The 26064-nt window shown below is 47.4% G+C and overlaps 1 protein-coding gene across 3 annotated transcripts in view; it reads right to left on the bottom strand.

The window, feature by feature from the left end:
* The window catches only part of MST1 (macrophage stimulating 1), a 506796-nt gene that overhangs the window by 270498 nt on the left and 210234 nt on the right, over positions 1–26064 (bottom strand). For 2 of the 3 annotated variants that reach the window (XM_086938776.1, XM_086938778.1), the window contains exon 7: positions 10050–10170. In XM_086938776.1, coding sequence (XP_086794902.1) covers positions 10050–10170 — 121 coding nt within the window. The remainder of the gene's footprint in view (positions 1–10049; positions 10171–26064) is intronic. The other variant, XM_086938777.1, reaches the window with a different exon arrangement.

The following is a 26064-nucleotide window of genomic DNA, read 5'->3' as shown; positions in this document are numbered from 1 at the left end:
TCAGCAGGAGTGTGGAACAAAGAAGTGCCATTGAAGGGAAGGTCTATCAGCCGTTCCCGGACATTTTCTGGGAACACACTGTCCCAAAGCCAAGCATGGCGGCGAAGGACAACTGAAGAAGCCATGGCAAGACCAAGCACCTCCGAGATGTCCAGAGCGGAGTAAAGAATAAACGCCGCCAGCTCCCGGCCATATAGAGCATAGTGCCACAAATCAAAACCAGCACCCTCCTAAGAGGCGGCAGAGACAAGAGACTCCGCCGAGTCCCACAAGCAAGAAGTGGCCCTAGCCAAGACACAGATTGTTAAGGGCCCAGAGAGGCGCACTGGTCGAAGCGAACAAATTGCGCCCTCAAGAGTCCAACTCTACCGTGACGGGGAGACAACAGCAGTGGCAGGGAGGGGAAGGCAGTCTGCAAAAGGGGGCTTCTGGCAGAGGGGTGGAGGGAAAGACACACCAGGTCACGGGTGTGCTGGCAGGTGACAGTGCAGAAGGTGTTGGGGCACCAGATACCCTGTGGAGGGATGACCCCAAGTCTCCAACAGAGAAGAATGGAGCAAACCCTCGAAGGGAAGCAACAGCTCCGTACCACCAGAGCCCTGGTGGAGATCTTCCAGAAAATAATCTGCAGGGAAATGGGCAGCTGGAGCCCCCATGCACAAATTTCCCACAGCCGTGGAAACAGCACGAACGAAGGCCGCACCCACCTCCGTAGGACCCAGCGGTGGGGAAAGCAGCTCCTTGGTAGGCGGCAGCTGCAAGCTAAGATGGCCTCCCCAAAGCCAACCAGAGCGGGGAAAGGCCAGGTCCGGAAAGGAAGAAGAGGGAATAAGGAGTGGGGGACCTGTGGCTCCACCGGCGAAGACCGCCGCGACGGTGAGGAGACGTTGTTAGACCTGGCACCTCGGCGTGAGTCTCCCTTCCACTTTTTGCTGATGTGCCTCAGATGTTTTGCTGGTGTTAGCTGCTCAGGGCACTGCGCCACGGCCAATCCGGGCCGCAGTGCAAGTGCTGCCAATGTAAAGTGTACCTGTGATTGATTTCCATGACTGGCTCATTTTACTTACTGTTAGTCCCCAGTAGAGTGCACCAGGAGTGCCAGGGCTTGTAAGGGCAAATACTGCTAGTGGGCCTGCAGCGCTGATTGCGCCACCCACAGAAGCAGCCTTTTAAAATATGTCTAGGGTCTGCCACTGCAGAACCTGCGTGCAGTCTGGTACTGTCATGCCGGCTGGGCAAGTGCACACACTTGCCAGTCCCAAACCTTCCCTTTACTTCATGTGAGTCACCCCTAGGGTAGGCACAAGGGCAGGGTGCATTGTAAGCATAAGGTAGGACTAGCCCTGATGTGTGTGGCATGTCCTAATAGTGAATTACTGCCAATTTCGTTTTTCACTATTGTAAGGCTACCTGTTCTCATAGGCCAGAATGGGCTGCTGGAATTATTACACTCTATAATCCCAGCAGGCTCAGGGAACATGGTGGAACATTAAGTTTAGTCGGCCTGAACTCAGAATAATAAAATGTTTCTTTTAGTAAAGTTTATTTTAAAATCCTGTGTTTGCAAATACTACTTTTAGAAAGTTAGTATTTGCTTGCCTAACCATTTCAGCCCGCCTCTGCTCTTATGTGTATCTGCTGTTTGGTTTCTGTGAGTGACGTGCCTGGGGATGACAGGTGGTAAATGGAGGGATTACACCAGGATGGGTGGAGGGAGTGCCCCTTGACTCTGAATAGGGCTGTGCTCTGCCACCACAATGCTGGCTCCGCCCCCTGGCGAGCGACTGATGACTCTGCCCGACACCTGGCCCAGGAAGAGGGAGGACTGTCAACAAGGTACTCCTGGACTGTACTTGCCCTCACAATGCTGGCTCCACCCCCTGCGGAGCGTCTGATGTGCCTGCCCTGCTCACTGAAAGAAGAGACCAGAGTTTGCCAAACAAAGTGCTGAGGGACTGAAAGAAACTATGCACAGGCTCCCTGGCCTGCCAAGACAAAAGAAATGCGGTATAAAAGAAGGAGCCCTGCTCCTAAGAAATTAGATCCTGCTTGTGAACCAAGACGCCCCTCTGCCTGAGGAGAAGGAACCAAAGGAAGCTGAAGGAGAAAGACGGTCCCTGTCCTGGGGGACTAACCAACAGTGGGGGCCTTGCTGCCAAAGGAGGGGAAGAAACTCTAGAAAAAGACTTTGCCGCTTTTTACTTTCTACAAAGACTTGTGTTTTCCTAGCTCATCTCCAAGGGCCTGGAAGAGAGCTGGCCCACTGACCTGAGTCCCAGGAACATTGGACTCTGCCCGCCTGTATTTGAGCCGTGAAGAAACTGCTGGCACACTCCCCCTGCTGTTGGAGCCCCCAGCCGTGCGTCCTGTACCTTGGGACTGCTGCAAGGCCGTCCTGTGCCTGCCCGCCCCGTGTGACCCGCTCTGACTCGAGCCGCTCTCACACTGTAAAGCCGGGCTGCCCACACCCGCCTCGCCCTCCTGAAGGACGCCCTGATCTGCGACTGCATCCCCACTGGGGGGGGGAAGGATTCAAGAGATTTGCCCCCTTTGCCTGTGGAGTCGCCGAGTACACCGCCGTGTACTCTCTCCCCGGCACCGGGCTATCCTTGGAAGCAGCGTTTCCCCGCTCCAGACTCGCCAAACTGATGTTCGCGTTGTACGCGTAAAGCGTACTCCTTTGAAGGCCGTTGAGATTCTGCGCGTCGTACCAGCTGGAAGCCAGAAGCCGCGTACAATACACAAGATACCTTCCATTTATACAAAAAAACAGAATATGAGAGTCATATCTGTTAATATAATTCTAGAAAACATTTTAAAAAGTTAAAAATTCTGAAACAGAACATTTCATTGGGAGGGTTAAAAGTGGCATCACGTAAAGATTTAGCAGAGGAAATGCTTAACTGTAAACAAATAGGTCTCACCCACTTTCGACGGTGGACCATTAGGGCAGGGCATATAAAAAGGATATGGGCAATATCCTGAATCGAGTTGTCATTGCTACATAAATTACATTTGTCGGAACCACCATGCCATCTGGCTAGTAATATGTTTAGAGGGAGAAGATCATGTCTCAGGAGGAACCAAAAACGGCATAAGCCGTGGGGAAGAGTCCAGGATGCATAAGGTTGTATATGTTTAAATGAGTAAGAGTTGACAACCTCAGTGACACCTTTCTTTGTGATAAGGACATCTCTATCCCTCCTAAAACTTAACTCCCAAGTTGCCCGTTTTAATGACAGCTTTAGCTGATGAGGCGTTAATGAAAAGAGAGTTGATTCCTCCAATTCTAATAAGGTGACAGCCCTTCTAAAGTTCTTTAAAAGTAAAGAATATTCCTTCATGGGACCCAATAATTCCTTTTTAATCAGAGATCTTAGAGTGGCCGATTTACCCTTGGCTAGGTGGAAGACCCAACGTATAACTCCTGCCAGGGCCTGAACCCAGCTACCTCGTATGCCCAATTCAAGCCTAAGGGATTCCACTCTACAAGCATTATTGACAGACAATAAATGTGGCAAGAGACTACCCTCGATAGTATCTAGGAAACCCCATTGACTCAAATCTATTAGCTCGATGCCGTAGAGCAGGGAAGCTGGAATTTTTGCTCGAAAGGCCTCTAACAGTTGGGTAAAATGTCTTCTGCCAGTAGCCTTATAAAGAGCACTCAGTCCCTGGGTCTTGGCTTTCCTAATGTTATTGTCTATGTGTGGCTTGGTACTTAAGTTGCTACATACTATTTTCCCCAGAAAAACATAAGATTTTACAGTTTCTAGTTTCTCGTTACCAAAAAAACAACTGAAGTTTCCGGATTTCGTTTTTCTTTTCCCTGTAATACACATTACCTTGCTTTTGTACATGTTGATTTTCAAATGGTGGGACTCAGCGAATAGATGCAATGCATGCAGACGATTATTTAGTCCTTTCGGAGTAAGGTCCAAGAGGAGGATATCATCTGCATACATTAAGCATACGACCGGTTTGTCCCCTAACGTGGGAGCAATTCCTCCGCTTAGGGATAAAATCTGGGGTAGGTCACAAACATAAAGAGAAAACAACAAAGGAGCCAATAAACAACCCTGTTTAAGACCATTAGCTGTGGGGATTGCTTGGGATAGGCCTCTCTCTCCACCCAGCAATACTCTACACCAGGTATCAGAGTGGAGTTCCTGAATTAGATTTAACATCCTAGCTGGCATACCCAAAGTAAGTAGTTTCTTCCACAGCAAGGGACGGTCAACTTTATCGACGGCCGAGGAGAAATCAATAAAGGCCGCATAGACCCCACCTCCTCGGACCCTGATATATTTATCAGTTATTACTTGGAGAGCGGTTAAATTATCCAAGGTACCATGATTCTTTCGGAATCCAGTCTGTTCTAGGGGAAGTACATTTGCTTGGTCCACCCAATCATTGATTTGTTTCAAAAGACATCTTGCAAACACTTTGCCAGTTGCATCCAAGAGGGCAATTTGGCGATAGTTTTGGGGAGATAGTCGGACTCCCTTTTTAAAAAGGGGCACTAAGATACTCCCTTTCCACGAGGGGAGGATCTTTCCGCTAGAGAAACAAGTGTTAAACACAGGGCATAACAATTTGCTCCATTTCATGCCGCTTTGCTTTAGAACGGAGATGGGAAGTTCATCCGGCCCCATTGCCCCAGATGAACGCATTTCCTTTATAGCTGTTTCAATTTCCTTTTCAGAATAAGGGGCCAAAAGCTGATCACTCTCTTTAAAACCTATTGGGGAAACCCCTACTCCATTATTTGCATAGAGGGTTGTGACATAATCCACCCAGGATTGTTCTTCAATGGGGATAGGAAGCGGTCTAAATCTTGATCCACACCCCTCACCTATGAGGGACCAAAACGGTCTCATTTCTCCTTTGAAGGCTGCCTCTCTTAGTTTTATCCAAATGATATCCTCCCCTTCTTTCCGTAATTTCGCTTGTTGCCAATTCCTCCTCTTTAATAAAGTTACTCTGCGTGATCCTTCTGCCGATTTACACAGATATTGTTCCCTTACTAATTTATTTATTTCTATATTAAGTAAACGTAGGGGACAAGAGGGTATTACAAAGCACCTTTTCTTAATTCGTTTTTTAGCTACCGATATCACTAGTTTCATAAAATCTTGGAAACACGCAATTTCAAAACCATGCCACATAGCAAGATCGTCAATTGCAGCGTCAAGAACTCGCTCCAGATCATGTTCTGCTTTTGTGTTCCAATAACATCTTCCTGATTTCGCTCCAAAACTTACCAGGTCGCCATTAAGAGACCATTGGTCAGATTTGGAAGAATGTATATTCATAGAGGTAGAAAGTAGTTTATGGTCGCTAAATACCGTTTCGATAACCCTAAGATCCTTTAATAGTGCAATGGTGGAATTCTCAACTATCACATAATCTAATATAGAATCTCCCTGATAAGATTTGTGAGTAACATTTGCAGGGTAATCAGAAGGGAGCCTTCCGTTCGCTATAATCCCATCCATGACGGACAGTTCTTTAAGAAGTAACTTCCCTCGCTTGTTTGTTTTAATATTCTCGGGAAGGAGAGCTTGGGGGATCTGAAATGATTCTTCTTTATATTTAATCGTGAAACAGGCTCATGCTTAAGTTAGAGATTTTGCAATTCAAATCCTCTACTAAAATTATATTAGGGGAAGGAGATTTCTCCCTAAGACTCGGAATATAGACGAAACCCTTTTTTAAAGTTTCGTTAAAACTAGCTTCAGGGGGAATAAAGGCGTTAATCAGCACTAGGGGTTTAGACACCACGACATTGTCCTGACCAAATAGCGTTATAGCTTGGAAAAGGTTACAAGAATCCAAGTAGTGGGAAAAATTCCATTTTATCCGATTGGATAACAGACATGCAATTCCCCCCTTAGCGTGGCCTCTCCTGGTGGGAACAGCGTAACCTTCTAGAACAAAATAGTCCCTTCCTATTTGAAGTTTCTCTGAGCACCAAGTCTCCTGGAGACAGATCACACTGGCTTTTAAAGACATGAGGAATTAAATTTTTTCGGGACAATTCTTTAACCCAGCACAATTCCAGGATAGTAGCAATATATCATCGCTAAAGATGAGGACTAGGCGGGTACTCAATAGTCGATTTCTTCGAGAGAACACCTGGTAACCAATTCCAGCGGAGGGTTTCATCTATGACTTTGTCCTGAGGGGGTGGTATAGGAGGTTTAGGGTAAGATACAAGACGATGATCTTTTGATAAACAAATTTTCAAATCATCGAAACCGCCGGAATGTTGTACATTTCCAGGGGCTACCTGCAGGAAGGATAGAGTAGACCCTAAAGGCCTTGAAGACTTAGAAGGTCTGACAGAGTGGGGATTCCCCCAAACAGGCATAACATCAATCCCTCTACTCTGAAATTCTTCGGACCGTTGTAAAATTAGATTGACCACTAATTTGGAGTAGAATTTTACCCTCGTTAAGTTTCTACCCTCTGTCTTCAAAATCCGTACTAGGTCTATATCTGCCGATTGTAGCAATTTCAATTTTACCGATTCCTGGAAATATTTAAGAAGTAATGATCTATTTAGAGTACAATCAACATCAAAAAGGGGGAGGAAGTCGAGAATAAGGGTATCAACGTTCTCCTCCATGGGGATTTCAGGGGGCTTTTGACAAAACCACCACTCCTTCCCTTTTAGCGGAGTAGGGACTTGCCAAAGGTTCGAGAGCGGAGGATACAGGGCCAATAGAAATGATCTCGTTTTTTAGGGGAATTGGAATTAACAAATCCCCATTTGCCATAGGGGGCCCACCTGAAGAGCTGGGAATAAGGGATAGAGAGTCAGAGGTCTGTAAGCTCTGTGCTGCGGAAGTTGAAGTATCCGCAGCTAATTTTCCTTCCTCACTTGCATTCTTTAATACCAACAGGGAGGCCTGATGTGATTCTTGATTTGCGATCATTTCCAAATTTGCTCTCCAAAGGATTTTTCTCCGTCTATTCTTTTCAGTTCTTCTAATTAGTCTTCTCTTTTTTGTCCCATTCTTTTTAACTTTCCCTAAATTCTCCTTTTTTCTACCGCCTTCTTGTTCCTGAACCTCCTTGTCACCCACACTAAGCTGTTTATTAAAAATTGGAAATAGTTCTTTATCCACCTTAGGATCCATTTCATACTGATCCTCTACTATCAGAGGTGGTTCTAGATCATTTTTTGACCCCATTTCGTGTAAAACCTCTACTACTGGAGCTATATCAACTACACAATTTGAGATAGGGATTTTCAAGGAGGGGGCTAGTTGTTCCCTATCATTAGATTGATGGAAAGTGGTGGAAACCCATTATCTTGCTCAAAGACTTTCTGCTCTACAGGGTCTTCTCCCACAGCATCTAAAATTGAACTAGATTTCTGCTCAAATTTATTGTGTAACAAAACCTTCAGTATTTGGGTTACTGTTTCCAAAACACAATCAGACCCCCCCAACAAATTTCTCTAATAATACTAGTATGGAAGAGAGCAAATATTCAAGAGAGAATAGGCAGTCGGATACTGGTCTGTCCAACCTGGGAGGGACCTTAGCATCACTACCTGTTATATTAAAGTTAGAGCTCGTTGAGGTACTTAACTGGGAGATATTCGAGGGTTTACTGCTATAGAAATGGAGAACAGGTGGAACTGGTGTCATAGGAGTTTTTTGTGGATCCCTTATCTTATCAGTGTCAACCTCAATGTATCTTCTACAAAGATCCAAATCCAAATCAGAAAAGACTGGGTCATTATTATACCCTTCTCTAGGTGGTGAGAGGTTTGCTTCATGTATTTCAGATGGGGGCTCGCTAGTTTTAGGGAGTGGGACATGATCCTATGAGAGGTGACCCCCATTTCTATATTATTCTCATGCACAGAAATCTCAGTATTCAATCCCATCCGAGAAAAGGGAGTTTTTACCGAGTCATCATGGGTAGATTCAGCAGTTAATGCTCTATTTTTTCCCCGCTCCCAGAGATTGAATAGCTGACAGGTACCCTTAAGTTGTACAACATGATTGTCCTTGTTTCGAAGGGGGTTCGATTTTGTTTTGGAACACGACCTCCCAACCAAGTAGTCTTCCAGACCTAAGCTTTTTGGCCGTCATTTCAAATGGAACTAAGAGGGTCACAAGGGTGTCACTAGAAACAGTAAAACGCGATAAAACAGTCACAGGACAACCAGAAAACTTTGGAAAAAATAATTTTTAGGAGGGGTGGGCACAGCAAAGCCTTCTTCGGCCTCTGAGGGCCAGGCTGAGCCCGGCGCCTGCCCGCGCGCGTCCCGCGTTGCGGGAGAAAGATGGAGTTATAAGGAAGCAGGCGGGGCGTGGTCACTGCGGGAAGAGGCGGCAGGTGTGCAGCAAATGGCCTGCTGGGCCTCGCAGTCCCGCAGCGTCAGGAGTTCTGCCCCGGTATACTGTGAACGCCTCCCGCGAAGCGGGGGCCGTGAAAAGTTAAAGCAAGTGTCCTCGGTGATCCTCGTTGTCAGGAGTCAGAAACACAAAGGTTTCCCGGTCAGCCAGGTGAGCAGATTTCAAATACGGCTTCTGTGGAGCGGGAGCAGTCTATTTCAGAAAGGTAGGCAGGCGGGGGCGTGGTCACTGCGGGAAGAGGCGGCAGGTGTGCAGCAAATGGCCTGCTGGGCCTCGCAGTCCCGCAGCGTCAGGAGTTCTGCCCCGGTATACTGTGAACGGCTCCCGCGAAGCGGGGGCCGTGAAAAGTTAAAGCAAGTGCCCTCGGTGATCCTCATTGTCAGGAGTCAGAAGCACAAAGGTTTCCCGGTCAGCCAGGTGAGCAGATTTCAAATACGGCTTCTGTGGAGCGGGAGCAGTCTATTTCAGAAAGGGAGGCAGGCGGGGGCGTGGTCACTGCGGGAAGAGGCGGCAGGTGTGCAGCAAAAGGCCTGCTGGGCCTCGCAGTCCCGCAGCATAAGGAGTTCTGCCCCGGTATACTGTGAACGGCGCCCGCGAAGCGGGGGCCGTGAAAAGTTAAAGCAAGTGCCCTCGGTGATCCTCATTGTCAGGAGTCAGAAGCACAAAGGTTTCACGGTCAGCCAGGTGAGCAGATTTCAAATCTGTCGCCGACATCAGGCGCCCACAAGACGAGCACATCTTAAAGCCCGAAGGCATCCGCAAACTGTTCCCACAAACAAAGGCAATAGCGAAGGAGAAAGGCCTAAACAAGCCGGGAGCAAGAACCGGATCCGCATTGCACGCGGAAAAGGAAAAAAGTAACGCAGGCGCGCCGGGGTGGGATTTATGTGACCTCGCTGACGTCACGTACGAGGACTACGCCTGGGGTGATGCTGTCCCCCCCGGGTGGCGGGGTTGCTTTGGCAAAAAGTTTCCGGATCCAGTCTCACGCCTGGGGATAATTCTACGTTAAGGAATCAAGGGCTAGTAGTTTCCATCAGGTAAGAGTTTTAAGACTAAAGATGCTCTACATCTAAGAATTCCAAAGTCATCTTGTGCACTGGTTCCTTGTTGGGCAGTTCACAATTTCTTAGTGACTTCAGAAGAATGAACAACTATTTGAAAACAAACCGCTTCTTGTAAGGCGAGGCGGCAAAATATGGAAACAGAATCGCCCAAAAAAGACAAGCACCAGAGAAGCAGATCCTTGCGTCCAGTCTCATACATTGGTAAAACAGGAACAGAGTGTGGTGACTGGTGATACACAAGGGTTTACGGAGTAGCTATCACTTTTTAAACTTGACAGGTTATGGGGAAAACATGTTTTCAATCCTTGGTCTTTAGCTTTTGAGTGCCTGGGAGTAGCACACTTGATGCTCTTGAATTCAACCAATTAAATTAAAACTCCACATACCAACGGTTTGAAGAAAGAAAACTTAAAGCAATATCCCTGTAACAGTGATAATCCGGTTACACTATACTTGCCTCTATCCAAACGCATTCACATTATGAAATAATCGAGGATTGGTAGGATGCTAAAACCTAAAGCATTTTCAGACACAGCATTTCAACATCTAAATCAGGTTTGGCAGACACAATGAAGGTTAATCCCATGACAGCATTTCTCCATACTTGTCTGGCTGGAAAGGATGCTTATGTGGAGTCTGCAGATCCCAGCGCTGACACTCTCTCCCAGATTCTGTGCGGTCCACGAATCCCCGGTAATCATCGCCGATACACATGTAGCACACTGCTAAATAAAGAAGATGGTCAGAGATTAGAACAGTGTGGGTTGAAGGTGAATTTGGTCTTTCACGTCATGGTATTCTATGGATTGATTTGCAATTGCATGCCATCAGAATTTGCATCTTGCCTTCTACCGTTAGAATGGTATTATAAAGATTTACAATCTGGATGCACTATTCATTTGGATCTGAGATTTCCACTGATTGGTTGTGTATGGCTATTTGATTAGGTCTGGTTGATTAAGATAAATTAATTGTCTAGTTTATTAAATGTTCATGTTAATGTGAAAATAAAATCAGTTCAGATAAATATCTTTGTAGTGTGTATTGATGGGTATCTCGAAGTGTCAAAGGACATTACTGCTTTTTGTCCGTGGGTGGCGAGATGTCCATTGACTGGCCCGTGCGGATAGATTTCTAGACAGAAAATGCGCTAACCAGTTTACATTATTATGATGCAAGTTTGTGTACACCAGATTGTGGAATATTTAAATATATCTGAAAGATTCTAAAATGTTGCTGTGGGACAGAAAAATGTTGATTTGGAAGCTGTAATAATCAAATAGCTATGTGCTTTGTTGGGTACATGAGGGTACCTATTTTGGAAAAGCAAAATAGATGCAATTGGGAAAGTGTTGTGTGATGTGTCCTTGGATGAAAAATACTTCTGGGTGCCTGATGAGTGTAATAATGTTTATCAGTGGTGTGTGTTGGGTTGAAGTGAAGTTTGTTTTCATAGTAACAACTCAACTGTGTTGTAAATATGCATGTTCTGTAAAGCCAGACCTCTCGATAGTTACGGTATCCAGTTAGTTAATGATTGTAGTCAGCTATTTTACTATCTCACGGCCAACGTTTGCTACATGAATTTATTTTTTTTGTAATATCATGATCCACATATTATAACAGGCTTGCAACTCTAGAAAGTATCCAGTAAGAAAAACGTCTTGTTATGCAGGTATATCTAATAAAGATATTGTTTTGAACAAAGAAAAGTTAGATGTAAAAACACTGGTTGTCTCATATTACAGCATACATTGTATTGAGTTTTCACAAGTGCATCAGTTTACAGTCCAGTGTGGCGCTTATCTTCCACAGATGGCTTTTGCTTTTTTTTCTTCCTCATATGCCACCATACATACCAGTCACACCTTCGGGTGCCCACTGACTGTCTGCTGATTCAATAGCTGTGAGTTCAAGATGTTAAGAATCGGAGGTGCAGCCAGGTCCGGGGGGGGGGGGGGGGGGGGGGGGGCACGGGGTTGGGGGAGGCGGGAGACCATACCAAAATGAAGAAAAGCCTCCTCTCACTTAATCTCGTCTTGTACAGTCTATTTGACTTAATCACAGGACGAAAAGAAGTCTGGGTTACTCTCTCTCCAGCTGACATATGGTGCCCAATACTCAGCAGCCTTCCTGCTTCTTTTACAGTCTCGATCCAAACTACTTGTTCTGTCCGCCAGGGCCAGCCATTTAGAGTTGGTGGAGCAGGGCTCAACTAATTCAAGCAGATCGCCCTCCTTGCCAGCAGAATTAGAAAAAAAAATAGTGACTTCTGCACAGGTGGCACTTCCTGGGCGGGTTGAACTCTTATTCCAACAAGAATTGGCATAGCCAATACGTGTCGCTTTTGGGACCTTCTAAGTATTTAGTTATGCAGCACAATATCCTTTGTGCAACCACATCAACTGTTGCATGTCTAAACACTTATAAGGTCCCAAAGGTGAGACCTATTGGCTATGACAATGCTTGTTGTGGTTGTGTGTGGTTGTGTGTGGGTTTGGGTGTGGTTGTGGGTGCAGGTGTGGTTGCGGGTGTGTGTGTGGATGTGTGGTTGTGTGCGGTTGTGTGTGTTTGTGGTTGTGTGTGTGTATGGTTGTGTGTGTGGTTGTGTGTGTGGTTGTATGTGTGGTTGTATGTGTGGTTGTGTGTGTGGTTGTGTGTGTGGTTGTGTGTGGTTGTGTGTGTGTGTGGTTGTATGTTTGGTTGTATGTGTGGTGTGTGTGTGTGGTTGTATGTTTGGTTGTATGTGTGGTGTGTGTGTGTGGTAGTGTGTGTGTGTGGTTGTATGTTTGGGTGTGTGTGTGGTAGTGTGTCTGAGGTTGTGTGTCTGAGGTTGTGTGTCTGAGGTTGTGTGTCTGAGGTTGTGTGTCTGAGGTTGTGTGTCTGAGGTTGTGTGTCTGAGGTTGTGTGTCTGAGGTTGTGTGTCTGAGGTTGTGTGTCTGAGGTTGTGTGTGTGTGTGTGTGGTTGTGCGTAATTGTGTGTATGGTTGTGTGTGTGTGTGGTTGTATGTGTGGGTGTGTGTGGTTGTGGGTGTGTGTGGTAGTGTGTGTGTGTGTGTATGGTGTTGTGTGTGGTAGTGTGTGTGGTTGTATGTTTGGTTGTATGTTTGGTTGTATGTGTGGTTGTGTGTGGTGTGTGTGGTGTGTGTGTGGTGGGTGTGTGTGGTGTGTGTGGGGTGTGTGTGTGGTGTGGGTGTGTGTGGTGTGGGTGTGGTGTGGTTGTGTGGTGTGTGGTGTGTGGTTGTGTGCTTGTGTGGCTGTGGTTCTGTGGTTGTGTGTATCTGGTTGTGTGTGTCTGGTTGTGTGTGTCTGGTTGTGTGTGTCTGGTTGTGTGTGTCTGGTTGTGTGTGTCTGGTTGTGTGTGTCTGGTTGTGTGTGGGGTTGTGTGTGGGGTTGTGTGTGGGGTTGTGTGTGGGGTTGTGTGTGGGGTTGTGTGTGGGGTTGTGTGTGGGGTTGTGTGTGTGTAGTTGTGTGTGGTTGTGCGTAATTGTGTGAGTGGTTGTGTGTGTGTGGTTGTGTGTGGTTGTGGCTGTGTGGTTGTGTGTGTGATTGTGTGTGTGGTTGTATGTGTGGTTGTGTGTGAGGTTGTGTCTGTGGTTGTGTGGGTGTGGTTGTGTGTGGTTGTGTGTGGTTGTATGTGTGGTGTGTGTGGTTGTGTGTGTGGTTGTATGTGTGGTTGTGGTTTTGTGTGTGTCGTGTGTGTGATTGTGTGTGTGGTTGTGTGTGTGGTTGTGTGTGTGGTTGTGTGTGGTTGAAAGTGTGTGTGGTTGAAAGTGTGTGTGGTTGAAAGTGTGTGTGGTTGAAAGTGTGTGTGGTTGAAAGTGTGTGTGGTTGAAAGTGTGTGTGGTTGAAAGTGTGTGTGGTTGAAAGTGTGTGTGGTTGAAAGTGTGTGGTTGAGTGTGTGTGGTTGAGTGTGTGTGTGGTTGAGTGTGTGTGTGGTTGAGTGTGTGTGTGGTTGAGTGTGTGTGTGGTTGAGTGTGTGTGTGGTTGAGTGTGTGTGTGGTTGAGTGTGTGTGTGGTTGTGTGTGTGGTTGTGTGTGTGGTTGTGTGTGGGGTTGTGTGTGGGGTTGTGTGTGGGGTTGTGTGTGGTTGAAAGTGTGTGTGGTTGAAAGTGTGTGTGGTTGAAAGTGTGTGTGGTTGAAAGTGTGTGTGGTTGAAAGTGTGTGTGGTTGAAAGTGTGTGTGGTTGAAAGTGTGTGTGGTTGAGTGTGTGTGGGAGTGTGTGTGTGGTTGAGTGTGTGTGTGGTTGAGTGTGTGTGTGGTTGAGTGTGTGTGTGGTTGAGTGTGTGTGTGGTTGAGTGTGTGTGTGGTTGAGTGTGTGTGTGGTTGAGTGTGTGTGTGGTTGAGTGTGTGTGTGGTTGAGTGTGTGTGGTTGAGTGTGTGTGGTTGAGTGTGTGTGGTTGAATGTGTGTGGTTGAATGTGTTTTGTGTGGTTGTGTGTGAGGGTTGTGTGTGTGGTTGTGTGTGGTTGTATGTGTGGTTGTGGGTGTGTGTGGTTGTGTGTGGTTGTGTGTGTGTGTGATTGTGTGTGTGTGTGTGTGTGTGTGTGTGTGGTTGTATGTGTGTGGTTGTGCGTGTGTGGCTGTGTGTGTGTGTGTGTGTTAGAAGGGGCGATCCCAGGGGGGACAGAGGTCGTTCTCCTGACCACCCCGAGACCCGCCTCCCCCAGGAACGCTGCCGAGCACAGGAGTGAGGCCCTACAGGAGAGGGCTTCGTATTTAGGATCGTACACGCGGAGAATTCACCACTCTATAAATGGACACCACACAGAGTTTACTGAATAAAAGATTCTTTATCAAGCAGTAGTTATGAGGTACTTTCAGGTCAAAATAGTCAAGTATTTACATTTAGGTCGAGGGTTCGTAAGTTCTTGGTTGCAGGGGTGTGGGAAGTGGGACAGTCACAGTACTGGGGCCAGTACGATGCGTATCCGGCGCACGGCTCTCAATCCTCGAGCCGGGGGATACGGACTGTTGTAGGCGTCGGTCGCACTGGTTGCTCCACTCACCCTCCTCGAGTTACGTAGTTTCGGTAGCGTCGTCGGTCCAGCCAGACCAGAGTACTTTCCGATCCGCAACCAGGTCAGCAGGGCTCGGGCACAAGTGAACGGAGCGCCCTGAACCCGCAATGCCCCATAAGCCCCCCGGCAGCCATTTTCCCTTCCCGAGATCCCTGACTCCGTGGGCCTAGCATGACCCCAGCCCCAGCGCAGCGTAGGCTCCAGACGCGCCAGCCCCCGTTGGGAGGGTGAGGGCTACCCTAGTGAGCGAAGACAAGGAGTTTCGGTGACACCTCCGGCCTCCCCTGAGAGACTGGTTTCTGTCACACCTCTGGCCTTCCCCTGGGGGCCAGTTTCGATTACACCTCTGGCCTCCCCGAGTGCTGGCTCCAGACCTGCTGGCGTCTGGGAATTCCCGGGCGCATCCTCAAAGGGATCAACGGACCAACCGCCGGACCTCACCCACGGGTCGCCCCCAAAGCCTCGGACCTCCGCCTGTGAGGGTCCGGACATCAAAGGGCCACTGGACTATATCAAGGCCCACCCCTGAACTAGCGGCAGTTGTATCTTGGACAAGGAAGCCCTGCTGATCTGATCGCGGCTGAACTGAACCTCGCAAACTCTTGGAGCCCTGCTGACGCTGTCGCGGCTCGTTCTTGGAACTGAACCATCGGAGCCCTGCTGACCTCGTCGCGGCTCGAGCTTGAATCTTGAAGACCTCTACCGAACCTGCTGAGCCCTGCTGACGTGGTCGCGGCTCCCCCAGAACTTTCTCCAGAGCGAGCCCTGCTGACGTCGTCGCGGCTCACGGAACAATCTAGTCCGGCTGGACTATCGATGCTACGAAGCCCGCGTTGAATCACCTGCAAGTGAGTAGGACCACCAGTGCGGCTACCATCTTCCGTATCCCCCCGGCTCGAGGATTGAGAGCTGTGCGCAGGGTATGCTCCGTACTGGCCTACGATACTAAGACTGTCCCGCTACCCCATCCCTAAAGATTGAGACTCTGCGATCCCTCGATCATTGTATCTGAAAGTGATAATCCTTTCTATGTGCTCATAAAGAACTTGATAATGAAACCCACGTTGTGGTGTCTGTTCGTAAGTGTGGTGTGGTCCTCGTGTGTACGATTCGCTACCTGAGGTCTTCCCCTGTGGAGATCTCTCATAAAGCTCTGCATTATTGGTGGGAAAGGTGGGTCACGGAGGAGTCGGGTAGACATAACCTGGCTTCTGGGATCGCCCGTTCTAACAGTGTGTGTGTGTGGTTGTGTGTGAGTGTGGTTTGTGTGGTTGTGTGTGAGAACGGGGCAATCGCCGGGTGGGCGCCGGCAGAGCCAGTAAAGCGCTCCCAAGCGCTAAAGCGCTCCCCAAGCGCTTTAAGCAAAATCAAGCGCTCTTAAGCGCTAGAAACAAGTTAAAGCACTCCCAGGCGCTAGGGACCAGATAACGCGCTGAGAGGGCACAAAAAGTCAGCAAGTCCAGAACAAAGTCCTCCTAGGACTGTAGCAAGATTAGGGCGGGGGGGGGGGGCAAGGCTGGGCCCAGAGCCAGCTCACTGGGCCTCCAGGCAGGGAGGCAATCCAAGTGGCGGTCCTCCTGCCCAGCAATAGCAGCAGCCCCCTCAGGATCCTGGAAGAGAACATTTTCTATGGGGAGACAGCCCCTTTTTATACCAATACATCCTTTGTCTTTGTCTTTGTCACAGGGTGAGGGGAGAAACCAGTCGCAGCTGGTTTTGGAGCACCGTTGATGTGCTCAGCCCCTCACTCTATTCACTGGCAGGGCTAGGGCCGTTAGATGCACCACAGAGGGAGGAGCCAGCATTGTGTGGGGAAAGCCCAGCCCTATTCAGGATCCAGGTGCACTCCTCCCTAGCCATCAGCATGCTAATCTCAACACTCACCACCGGGCAGACCCACCCAGACTCCTGGAGCCAGGCTCATCAGCCAGCTCCAGCTAATCACACGCCAGACACATTTTACACTAATATGCCAACTCCTAGAAGTGGCACTTCTACACAAGACACCATCATGCCACATACATCATTGCGAAGCATTCAATCACACGAGTCCGCACATACCAAACTCGAGCCTGTACACCCCACGCATCAGGAACTACCAGGGACACATACATTCCCCATGCATTCCTATGGGAGGGCAGGCCAACCTTACTCCACGCACTCAGAGTGCGCGCACACTTTCCACTGGGACACAGTGAAAGTGCGCAGAAACCAAAAATCACTACCACCAATTCACATTCACAAAGCAAAAAGTTTAGGGGTGAACCTGCCAGAAGGGCCAAGTCCAACAGACAGCTTCTACTTTTTCCTGCTGCGGTTTGCTCAGGCCTTCTCCCAACAGATACTCTAGATATTTAACAGATCTTGCGGCCAATTTGCTTTGGGAGGGATTAATTGTAAAACCCCTTTTCCCCAGTGTGTATACTACGGTTTCCAAATGTTGTAGATGTTGTTCCCAGGTGTCACTGTGGATGACAATGTCATCAATATAAGCAGCTGCAATGGCAGCTTAGGGTTTCAGAACCGTATTCATTACCCGCTGAAAAGTAGCAGGTGCCCCGTGTAACCCCAAGGGTAAGACAGTAAAGTGGAACAGCCCTTCGGGAGTAGAGAAGGCAGTTTTCTCCCCATCTTGTTTACGCAAGGGTACTTGCCAATATCCTTTACAGAGGTTGAGAGTGCTTATATAATGTGCCTTTCCAGTTCTTTCTATCATCTCGTCGACTCTCGGTAAAGGATATGTGTCAAACTGGGATATTTTGTTCACCTCTCTGACGTCTATACAAAATCATGTTTTGTTACTAAAACAATCGGAGAGTTCCACTCGCTAGAAGATGGTTCTATGATTCCCATTTGGAGTATCTGTTCTACCTCTTTTTTAACTGCCTCTCGCCTGGCCTCTGGAATACAGTAGACAGTAGGGTCGTAATTTCACCTTCTTCCCAGGGATGGTATTAATCTCATGTTCCAGGACGTCTGTTTTCCCAGGCATAAGGGAAAACACTTCCTGTAGAGACTGCAAACGGGTACACAATTCGTCTCTCTGAAGGGTTGGGAGTTCAGGGTCAATACTCTTACTATATAATTGTTCACTCTGATCAACCAGTCCAACTAAAGTAGGAATGGGCCCTTCCCATTTTTTAAACAAATTAACGTGGTATATTTGGGTATGTGTGGGTCTTTTGGGATCTAACTACAAACGATAGGTCACCGGGGTTACCTTCTCTATCACTCGGAAAGGTCCCTGCCACTGACCTAGCATTTTATGATCCAAAGTAGCTAACATTAGTAGAACGTAATCACCAACATCAAAGGATCGTATCCATGCTCGTTTGTCATATTGAGTCTTTTGGGAAGTCTGGGCTTGTACTAAATGGGACCGCACTATGCTACGCAATTCCTGCAAATGTGTTTTAAGGCTTGATACATACTCTGGTAAGGGCTTGCCCCCTGGCTCTTCCTCCCATTCTTCCTTTGCCATTTCTAACAAGGTACGTTGGGGTCTCCCATATAACAGCTCAGAGGGGGAATACCCAGTACTCTTCTGTTGTTTGCATCTAATGGCAAATAGAGCCAATGGCAGCATGTCTGCCCATTTTCGGGTTTCTAAGTCAAGTAGTTTCTTTAAGGTGGTTTTAAGTGTTGCGTTATATCTTTCCACCAGTCCATCCGTCTGAGGATTGTAGGCGGATGTTTTTATTTGTTTGATGTTGAGTTGTTGACATACTGGTTTCATCACATTAGAAACAAAAGGGGTACTCTGATTGGTTATAATTTCTAGTGGAAAACCTACTCCAGAGCAGATAGACACCATAGCTTTGGCTATCTGGGTTGCGCTGGGTTGTCTCAGGGCTACCGCTTCAGGAAAGCGGTGGCATAATTGACTAAAACCAACACATATCTGCAGCCACTTCTAGAGGGAAGAAGGGGCCCAATGATGTCCATTCCCACCCGGGAAAAGGGCTTCTCAATTATGGGCAAAGGCCGAAGGGGAGCTTTTTGAGGAAGACTTCGGCTATTCTTCTGGCAAAGAGAACATTCCCTACAGTAACTGCGGATCTGGTGATAGACTCCAGGCCAATAGAATTTCTCAAGGATTTCCTTCTCTGTTTTCTCACTGGTGAAATGCCCCCCTAGCAGGTGACTGTGGGCTAGGAAAAGCACTTTCTCTCTATATCTTTGAGGCACAAGCAACTGGGAATTGTGGTCCCTTCCCACCTTTTTATACAGTAAACCATTTTTACAAAGAAATAAGGACCTACTTGGTTGGGGTTTTATTCCTCTTTAGCTTGATTCCAAGCCTCCTTTAGGACAGGGTCTTCCCTTTGTGCAGCGTAAAACCCTGGATCATACTGCCACCCAGGTTCTTCTTTTGGTTGGGTCAGGGCTATTTGGGTCCAATTATTTTCTCCCGCTTCTTTTGTTTATTACTCTTTCTTTGCTTCCCTGGGAAAGAGTCAAGATCCTGCTCTTTGGCGAATGGGTCTGTCCTCCTCAACTCCTCTGTCTCTTTGTGCAAAAGCTGTTCTATGTAAGGACAGTCCCTTCCTAGTATAAACGGTTCGGGATGAGCCCTACACGTAGAGGATCGGGTTGGGTAGTTGGCTCATGTTGCACTTGTACGTCTGTGGTAGGGTATTGTCTGCTATTGCCATGAACACATTGGATGTTTACTATACCCCTGGTCTGAGGATTAGCCCCTGGTATGGTTTGAGGTCTTATAACACTGTGTAAGCATCCCGTATCGATTAGGGCGGACCGTTCCTTCCCGTTTACCTTCACCACTTTATGGAAGAGAAGGTGTTGTCCCTCCTTGGTGCAATATAAGGACCGGGCTAATCAGACCTCCTTCGGCTCTTCTTTTTGGGTGCAAATTCTAGCTATATCCCCAAACCCTCCACAATTAAAGCACTGGGTTCCTGCTGGGGTGGGTCGTAAGGGGGTTGGTAGGGGCCCTGGTACCAAGGTGACTGTCTCTGGTTTTCTAGGGGCAGGGGGTCTGCTGCCTTTGGGAATGTTGATCCCCGATGGTTTCCCATGTGTTTCTCCTTTTTGTAGTTCAAAAGCCCTGCTAATCTCCACCGCCCTGTCCATGTTAAGCTTGGTATGTTGTCACACCCATTTCTGTATCGGTGGATGTAAGGAGGCTAAGTACTGTTCTAAATATATTCTCTCCATGATTTCTTCCTTGGTTGAACTTAGTGGTTTTAGCCAGCGGTCTGCCATATCTTTAACCCTAAAGGATAGAGCTCTGGGTGTTTCTTGGGGCACTTCCTTAAGTTGTCGTTGACGCATAAGGTATGTACCTTCATCTATCCCTAGTCGCTTTAAGATGGTCTTCTTTATTTCCTCATAGGGGGTGAGACCAAGGGGATTGGCCACTTGATATGCGGCTTGCATATCTCCTGAGAGGAGGGGTCCCAAGTAGTGGCCCCATTTTTCCCCAGTCCATCCTGCTGCTCTGGCCATATGCACGAAGTTTGAGAAAAAGAAATCCGGATCTTCTCCATCCACATATTTTTGGAGTACCACAGATGTTAGGGTGGTATGTCCCCATTGTTGACCAAGAGTATCGGCCAGTTTCCTATCACAGTCTCTTGGCTTTGACTTTGTTGTGTTAAGGTCAATTAAGTTTCTCCCTGTCCTCTTCAGCTGCCGCCAGGAATCTTTCCATAACACGCCCTAGTTTCTCTTGATTGTACCCCATTCTCTGAAGTGCGGCCTCCATTTCTGTAGATCCCACTTCTGACACCACTTGTCGGAGGGATGGGCGGAAATGGAAACCAGGAGGCCGGAGTGTGGGTTGAATGGTGAGATTTATTACAGAATTTACAAGGTGGTTTAGGAATTATTGAGGTCAACAACACAGATGGTCCGGTGGTTATGGAATTTCAGCAGTATGGATGGTCAGGTTGTTGCGATGTGGGTTGACATGTCCAGTCGTGGCTCTCTTCCCCATTCATCCATGTCTGGAGACTGCTGTCCCGGAAGGCTCAAAGAGAAGGAAAGAGCTGTCAGTGGATTGTATGTTTTTTAATATTGTTCACTGTCACCACACCCGAAGTGCACCAAGATGCAAAAGCAAAAATGACGGGGAAAGAAAAGCCTGAAAAACAAACTCGTGCTCGGTTCCTCCTTTTTCTGGGGGAATATCGCCTGCTTTTAAATTTCCTTCTGGGAGGTGCAAGGGTGGCTGAGTTACGGGAAGACCTCCTCTTTCAACTACAGCCGTACAGGGTCCCCTCACTTATGACTCCTAAAGTAAAGCAAACCTGAGGCAGTCAGTAATGTGCCCTGCATTACATTTTTTACCCGGAGTTCCCTCCCTCCCCTCCCTTCCCTGCAGAAACACTCACTGCGTCTGCCGTAACGCTCCATAGTTGCGGCGGCCTCTCAGCATCCTCCGGGGTCGTCCACCAGTCCTCGGACCAGCTTTCCATGTCCTCTCCAGCAGTGCTTTCTTCATCCCTCGGCGTCTCCTGGAGCTCCATCTCCACCCGCTGACCCGTCGACTCGAACTCCGCAGCGTCTTCCGAGATCCTCCTACTAGTCGTCTCACCTTCCAGCGTCCACTCCCACCATAAAGTCGGTTGTCCCGCCTCATCCAGTGAACACTTTCTCCCCCATTGGTTGACTTTCCCTTCCTTCTCCTTCGACTTCCTGTAGAGAGGAGGGAGAGTTTTCTATTAACTCTTTGAGTCCAGCCTCGGTGTTTGGACAGAATACGGTGGAAAGGCGTGAGTCCCCGTCCTCCTCCTGCTCTGTTTCCTCACAAGGAGCCACCCCACTGAAGCTGCAAGAAGCGTCAAATGTCTGCTTGGCCCACCGTGTTGCTGGCCATCGGGCCCAGCGAGGGACCAGCAATCCAGAAAGAGGTCTTTGTTGCTCTAGGGGATCAGATCCATTTCCCTGCCACGTTTGGAGATGTCGGGACATCCAGGAATTGACCAGCACCAATACTCTGGGTACCAGAGCATTTACAGCAACTAAGCCTTGTTGAGTGTTCAGTTCAGACACCACCGACAGTGCCCTATTGTCAAGGAACTTCAGTATCCATGAGAGCTTCAATCCGAGAGGCCATGTTGCCCTGTTTCCTCCTTCTCTGCAGGTCACCCAAGACCCGTGAGAGCCTCTAACACCTATGACCGGCCGGACAGAACTGCTATGCACCTGGGTCACCAAACCAGAGTCCATTGAAATCAATGGTGTCTCTTGTGGTCCTGAGACCCTCCAGAGCTGAGCCCTTTCTTTTGGGATCTGCCTGACTGGTCCCCCAGTCCGCACCTGAATCATGTGTTTGCAGGTACTGTTCCCCATTAACTTAAACAAGTAGCCTTCGAGGCTACCACTGCTGAAAGCACCAATGCACCCAGACACCACAGGGCAGGTAACCTTGAACTCTTGGTGCTTTCTTGGACTTTGGCCACTGCTTACCTTAAGTCCCGAAGAACAGTCCTGTAAGTTATATTGCAAGTGACCCTCTGCAGTGTATATTTCTCCCATGGGACAACATTACCGCATTCAAGGCTCATGTCTCAAATCGGTCAGCTGTATTTTCTAAGTTTCAGAAAATCGCGAAAACAAAAAGTACTTACCTGATCTCGAAGATCTTAGTGTCTAAAATTATATTTAAAATCTGTATTATTTTACAATTTGGTGTTGGATGTCCTTATAGAGTGTGTGTCTCATGTATTGCCTCTGTGTGTGCAACAGATGCCGAACACTCCCCTCTGATAAGCCTAAGGCTGCTCAACTACAATATGAGACTCTGTACACTAGTAAGGGGTGCCTGTACTCTGCACAGTGCACCTGTAAAGAGCCAGCTTCCTACACCTTCCACCTGAAGACAGCAGCTGTCCAGAACTTACCTTTCTAACTATTATCAGCCTCTCCTGGGACTCTACTAACTGTTTTCAGAACCTTAAATTATCTGTGCTCCTGGCTGGTCCCTCAGCCGAAGATTGTATCTTTTAGTTGGCCTGACCTTCAGGCTCCCTGCACTGGAAAGCCTATGGCCTAGTCGGTTTCTCACCTCCAGCGTGTGAAGCAAAACTTAACACCAATTTTCCCCAGAGGTACTTTTCAATTTATAGGCCACTCTGTGATTATGAATAGCTACAATAAATTATGATCAGTGCATTTCATTAAGAAAGTAAGCCAGCAAAAACTGGCACACACTTTAAAGACAGTGTTTTCCCTAAGCAAACTCTGCATGTTTAAAATAAAATAGAGGTTATATTTACCCCAGACTTGTTGGAGATGTTAGGATGACAGAGGGGACTTTACATATCTGGTGGTCTTGCCCGAGCCTTGAAATGTTTGGGAAACAGATTCTCAGTCATATAAAGGATGTAGTGGATTTCCCTATCCCCTCCTCCTCGATGATTACCACACTAGGCATTAGTCCCCCAACACGGACTGCTAGAACGTATACAGACTGGCATTTTATACTACAGATGCTGGGAGCAGCCAGGCAATCCATAGCTTTATTTTGGAAGAAACTCCTCTCCCCCAGTGGCCACTTGGTTTCTTTGTTTGTGGCACGTTCTAGCCCTTGAATTGCTCATTGCACATATCAACCACACGGATACCACTAATACGTCACCTTTCTAAGATGGAGCACTCTATTTGGTTCCCCCTAGGCTACAAGCTCAGCAACTGTTTGAGGACTCTTGTGAACTGTGAGGGGTCATCGGCAGGATTCTTCTGAACCACCATCCCTGTAGGAGAGGCCTTATCTCTTACTTTATATTAGGACATTCGACCCCCTCCAACAGCAGGTTATTCTTCATACAGCTTCCTCTACTCCCTTGCTTGGTCTGACCCTCCCTTCTTTCTCTTCTTTTCTTTTTCTTCCTTCTTTCCTTTTGTTCAACGGGGGCGATGTACCTCTAATGTCGCTCAGTTTGGAATATTAGTTTGTCTAGTGTATGAAACGGATGAACAGAGTATACTGTATATTGATTCACATAAATCGCCTAATGATGTTGGCAAGGACAAGCGTTCATAAGATTTTAGCGATGTCAGAAGTCTTCTCTTGGTCTTTCCCGAATTGTCTGTAGCATATTGTTTCGCTTTTTGTTTTAGTCTTCCTCCCTTCCACTGCAGCACAGGTTAGGGTGAGAATGTATTGACTCCTTTATTTCCGTTTTAATCGAAATGCTTTGACGTCCAAATTGATTGATGATATTCTTTCTATGCCTTTTTGATGGGGCTACATTGCCTCAATTTTTATGCTTTTTTTCTGCGACATGTGTGCAATAAACAGATTTGAAAGAAACAAAAATCTTCTAAAAAATCCCATGCTAGATCCTACCAAACTTGCCAGCTATCGCCCGATCTCCCTTCTTCCAGCAGTGGAAAAGATGTGCGAAAAAGCCGTCTTTAAACAGCTGGACACCTATGTCGAGTCATCCGGTGCGCTCCACCCTGCCCAATCCGGATTCAGGGCGTCTTACAGCACAGAGACTGTTCTCGTCGAAATGTCCGAGGCAATAAGGGAGAGCTCGGACGCAGGTGGCAAAGCGGTTCTGACCTTACTAGACCTATCTGCCGCCTTTGATATGGTGCCGCATCAACAACTGCTTGCCCGACTTTCGAACATTGGAGTGACTGGCCGCGCCTGGTATTTGCTCAAATCCTTTCTAGAGGATTGCACCCAGCAGGTTTGGATGCCACCTTTTTCGTCGCCCCTAAAAAGGAGTCCACAGGAGTACCGCAGGGCTCTACTCGGAGTCCTCTGCTCTTCAATATTTATATCATGCCTCTAATTTATCTTGCAGAGGAGCTGGGAGCCAAAATGATAGCCTATGCAGAGGATACCCAGCTCCTCTTCACTTGGAAGGATAACGACCTGTCCTCTGAAATAGCACCGAAATGTCTCTCTACCGTTTTTAAATGGCTTGCACTAGCACAGCTGACATAGGAGGACAAGTCGGAGGTCTTTCTGTATGGATCCTTCCCCCCCATCTTTCAGGGAAACTCGGTGGCCCTTAGAGTACCCTCGGCCCTACTCAGTGGGTAACCCTGCTTAGAACCTGGGAGTTTGGTTTGGTGAAGACCTTAGGTTCTCCGTGCAGATTAAGAGGCTTTCTGGGGTATGTTTTGGTACTCTCAAATCACTTAGAAAATTTTTCCCTTGCTACCTAGGCCAGCTAAAGAAATGGTGGCTCGTGCTCTTATCTTGTATCGCATTGACTATGCCAATGCCCTGTACATCTGCAACACTGGCTACATGTTAAAAAAATTGCAAACAATACAGAATGCGGCTGCCAGACTTCTGCTGAGTATCTCAGGAAGGTCAAGCGTAAAACAGCATCTGCAGGATCTCCATTGGCTCCCAGTGGCCCAGAGAGTACAATTCAAAGTCCTTACTATGGTCCACAGAGCCTTGTATGGATTAGGGCAGATGAGATGTATCTTAGGAAGCTTTTTGCCTTCTATGTCCCTGGCAGATCTCTGCTTTAGGCCGTGCAACGGCTGGCTGTGGTCCCCCGTTTCCGCAGGACGTGTCTGAGGGGTTGCTCCCTTTCCGTCAAAGCAGCGGTAGCATGGTACTCCCTTCCCACAGAACTGCAGAATACTCAGGATCCTAGGCTATTAAAGAAACACTTAAAAAGACCCTACTCTTTAATATGCCCATTTGAACCTCAGAACCCTCCCTCTCACGGTCACCGCCCGCGCCAGGACACTCTTCAGTATCTGTGCGCGTTAAAGGTGTATTATAACATAACATACCTTCTCTCATTTATTTCTACAACCTTGACACACCATGTCAAACCTTAAATTAAAGAGCACAAAACAGAATCTGGAGGCAGGTTTCTCTTTTCCCTGAAGCTTCTTTTCAAGGGTTGTAAGAACAATGCCAGGGGTAGCAATAGATAAGTTAGATATAACAGCTGAGACTGCTTGTGACCCCTAAGTGATGTCCATGCCCTTTGGGGAATTGTATCAGAGAGTCTTATGTCTGAGCTGCGTCTGCTTTTCCCGCGCTCCAACCTAGAGTCCTGATGGAGTTAGATTCAGCTTCCAACCATTTCCTTATTACCATCATCCAGCCTGCTTCTTTGGGTAACGCAGATGATATTAAACACCTGGATAAGTTTTGCTACATGTACTACAATCTTTTCCTACCAGTAGATGGTCAACCTTAGGGTCTGACATGTTTATCAGATTCCTGTTCTGTGGGCCAACAACTCTGATGATTTAACACTGCTGGATAAGACTTGTTAAGGCTGCTCCTAATAAAGTACTAACATAAAAAAAACACAATGGCTGTCTTGATGGGATAGAGAAGTAAGTACTAGAATGAGTTCTGGCCCCTCCAATTTCCCATATACCAGCATGCCTTAACAATACTGTAAAGGAGTTTTCCTGTGCGTCTGGACTCATTGGTAGGTCGCAAGCTGATCTTTTGGTCGGTCGTAAAAGTCCTGGTCTATATGTAAGTAATATTCAAAATGATTAGACCGGTTTGTGCACCAGTGCAATGGTGCTGAACTAGGCTACTAAATCCAGTTTTAAATAAAACCCTTCCAAGATTTTCCAAGCAACACTCTGTGTGAACTTTCCAGCATTTGCTGCTGCTGTTTTTTACTTCA

Source organism: Lissotriton vulgaris, chromosome 9 (genome assembly GCF_964263255.1).
Source record: "Lissotriton vulgaris chromosome 9, aLisVul1.2, whole genome shotgun sequence".
Classification (NCBI taxonomy): Eukaryota; Metazoa; Chordata; class Amphibia; order Caudata; family Salamandridae; genus Lissotriton; species Lissotriton vulgaris.
The sequence above is the reverse complement of the archived record's forward strand: the minus strand, read 5'-3'. Positions and strand labels throughout refer to the sequence as shown.